The 1,529-nt window shown below is 38.6% G+C and overlaps 1 protein-coding gene across 1 annotated transcript; it reads left to right on the forward strand.

Moving 5' to 3' along the window:
* Positions 1–197: 197 nt before the first annotated feature.
* Tsp_16039 (hypothetical protein) lies at positions 198–1,373 on the forward strand (the record flags this gene model as incomplete). Its single annotated transcript, XM_003366427.1, has 4 exons — positions 198–321; positions 773–1,063; positions 1,089–1,193; positions 1,266–1,373. Coding segments are annotated over 4 exons (628 nt in total), but the record flags the coding sequence as incomplete, so codon positions are not given.
* Positions 1,374–1,529: the final 156 nt, after the last annotated feature.

Below are 1,529 nucleotides of genomic sequence, written 5' to 3' on the forward strand. Positions count from 1 at the left end.
TTCGATTTTGAAAAAATATCCCCCGGTTTATAATTTATGAGATCGGCAAAATAGCATTGCTTAAATACGATCAATAAGTCATAGACAGAAAGTGCATTTAGTATGCAAATTAGGTAACTCAGCAATTAGGTAGAAAGGAAATTTTGCTCTGGATTCTGTCATCGGTATGCACAAAATGTATTGATTATTTATTTAAGCTGGATGAGATGGTGTGATAATGTCATGCTTATATTCTACTCTGATATCACAGTTGACCAGGCATCGATTGTTCTTTTTGCAAGTTGGGATAAGAGTGAACGCTGTTCAATGTATAGTGCGCATGTAATGTTTAAATAGAATCAATATGTGCTATGCTACTGACGAATACGCTGTCAATATAGTCAATATAAAATCAGGTTAACTCAAATGTTCAACAAAATAATAAATTCTCCATCATAAATCAAATTGGTGTCATTAGTTAGAAAAGTAAAGATTAAAAAATAAATATTCGTCAATCAATGCGTCATACTAGGAAAAAACTCTTCCACGAGATCATCAATTGTTGTAAATTTTCACTTAGGGCAGGTTTACAGCGTTTGTAAACTTGGTTGTCACAAGACAAGAGAAAAAAGTTTAAAGTGAATGTTCACTTTAAAATTTATACTTGTAAATCAATTTAAACTTGACCCCCTAATATGTGAATTGAATTTTCCAACCGGGTCATTCGAATTGGGAAATGTTGACACGATAGTGGTTTGAAAATGGATCTGATCATGGGAGGTGTAAATTTCAGCGACCCCAGCAGCGGGGGCGACGAATGCTTTCACTATTTAACCGTCTACCAGCGTTTGGTGGAAACCGCCCTTGTGCTCCCGGTTGCTATTTTACAGTTGTGCTACATTTGGCCGAAAGCAAGGAGCATGGAAGTTCCTCATGCGCCGAATTTTCGCGCTTACAACAATTGCAAAAAATTAGGCTCATTTTTACTTTTCATCTTGATACTAGTGTTCGCGGTGGAGGTGTCTTACAAGGTGCGAACTGGCTCTTTGATTTTCCTGCTCAACCCGTGCCATGTGGCGACCATGTTGGAAATTTTGTTATTTTGTGAGAATCTACTGCCACCAAGTGTTGCACGTCTAGTGTTCGCCTTAGCGATGTATTTTCTACCTGGTGCTACATTAGCATTGTTATTTCCGGTAGTGACGTCGCGTAAAGTGAGCAATTAATTATTCATTGAACTTACATTATTCTGTTTGTGCATTCTTCTCAAAGAAAAATGTTTTCAGTTACCAGGTGAAGTATGCATCTATTGGATTCAACATTTGATCATTGTGCTCTGCCCTGTTTATTTGTTATCCTTTACAGAGATGTCGCGGAGGTCACGGGGGGGGTAAGAGGGCGTTATACATCGCAGACAGGCAGCGCACCAGGTCGTGTATAACTTTTAACATTTAATGTATTTGTGGTCACCGCCCTCATGACACTGTACTCGTTTGGACCGTTGCAGCTCATCCTCGATGGGTAAGCCAAAGAATAATCATCCAGTAGAA

This window comes from Trichinella spiralis, assembly GCF_000181795.1.
Source record: "Trichinella spiralis strain ISS 195 chromosome Unknown Scfld6026, whole genome shotgun sequence".
NCBI classification, from domain to species: Eukaryota; Metazoa; Nematoda; class Enoplea; order Trichinellida; family Trichinellidae; genus Trichinella; species Trichinella spiralis.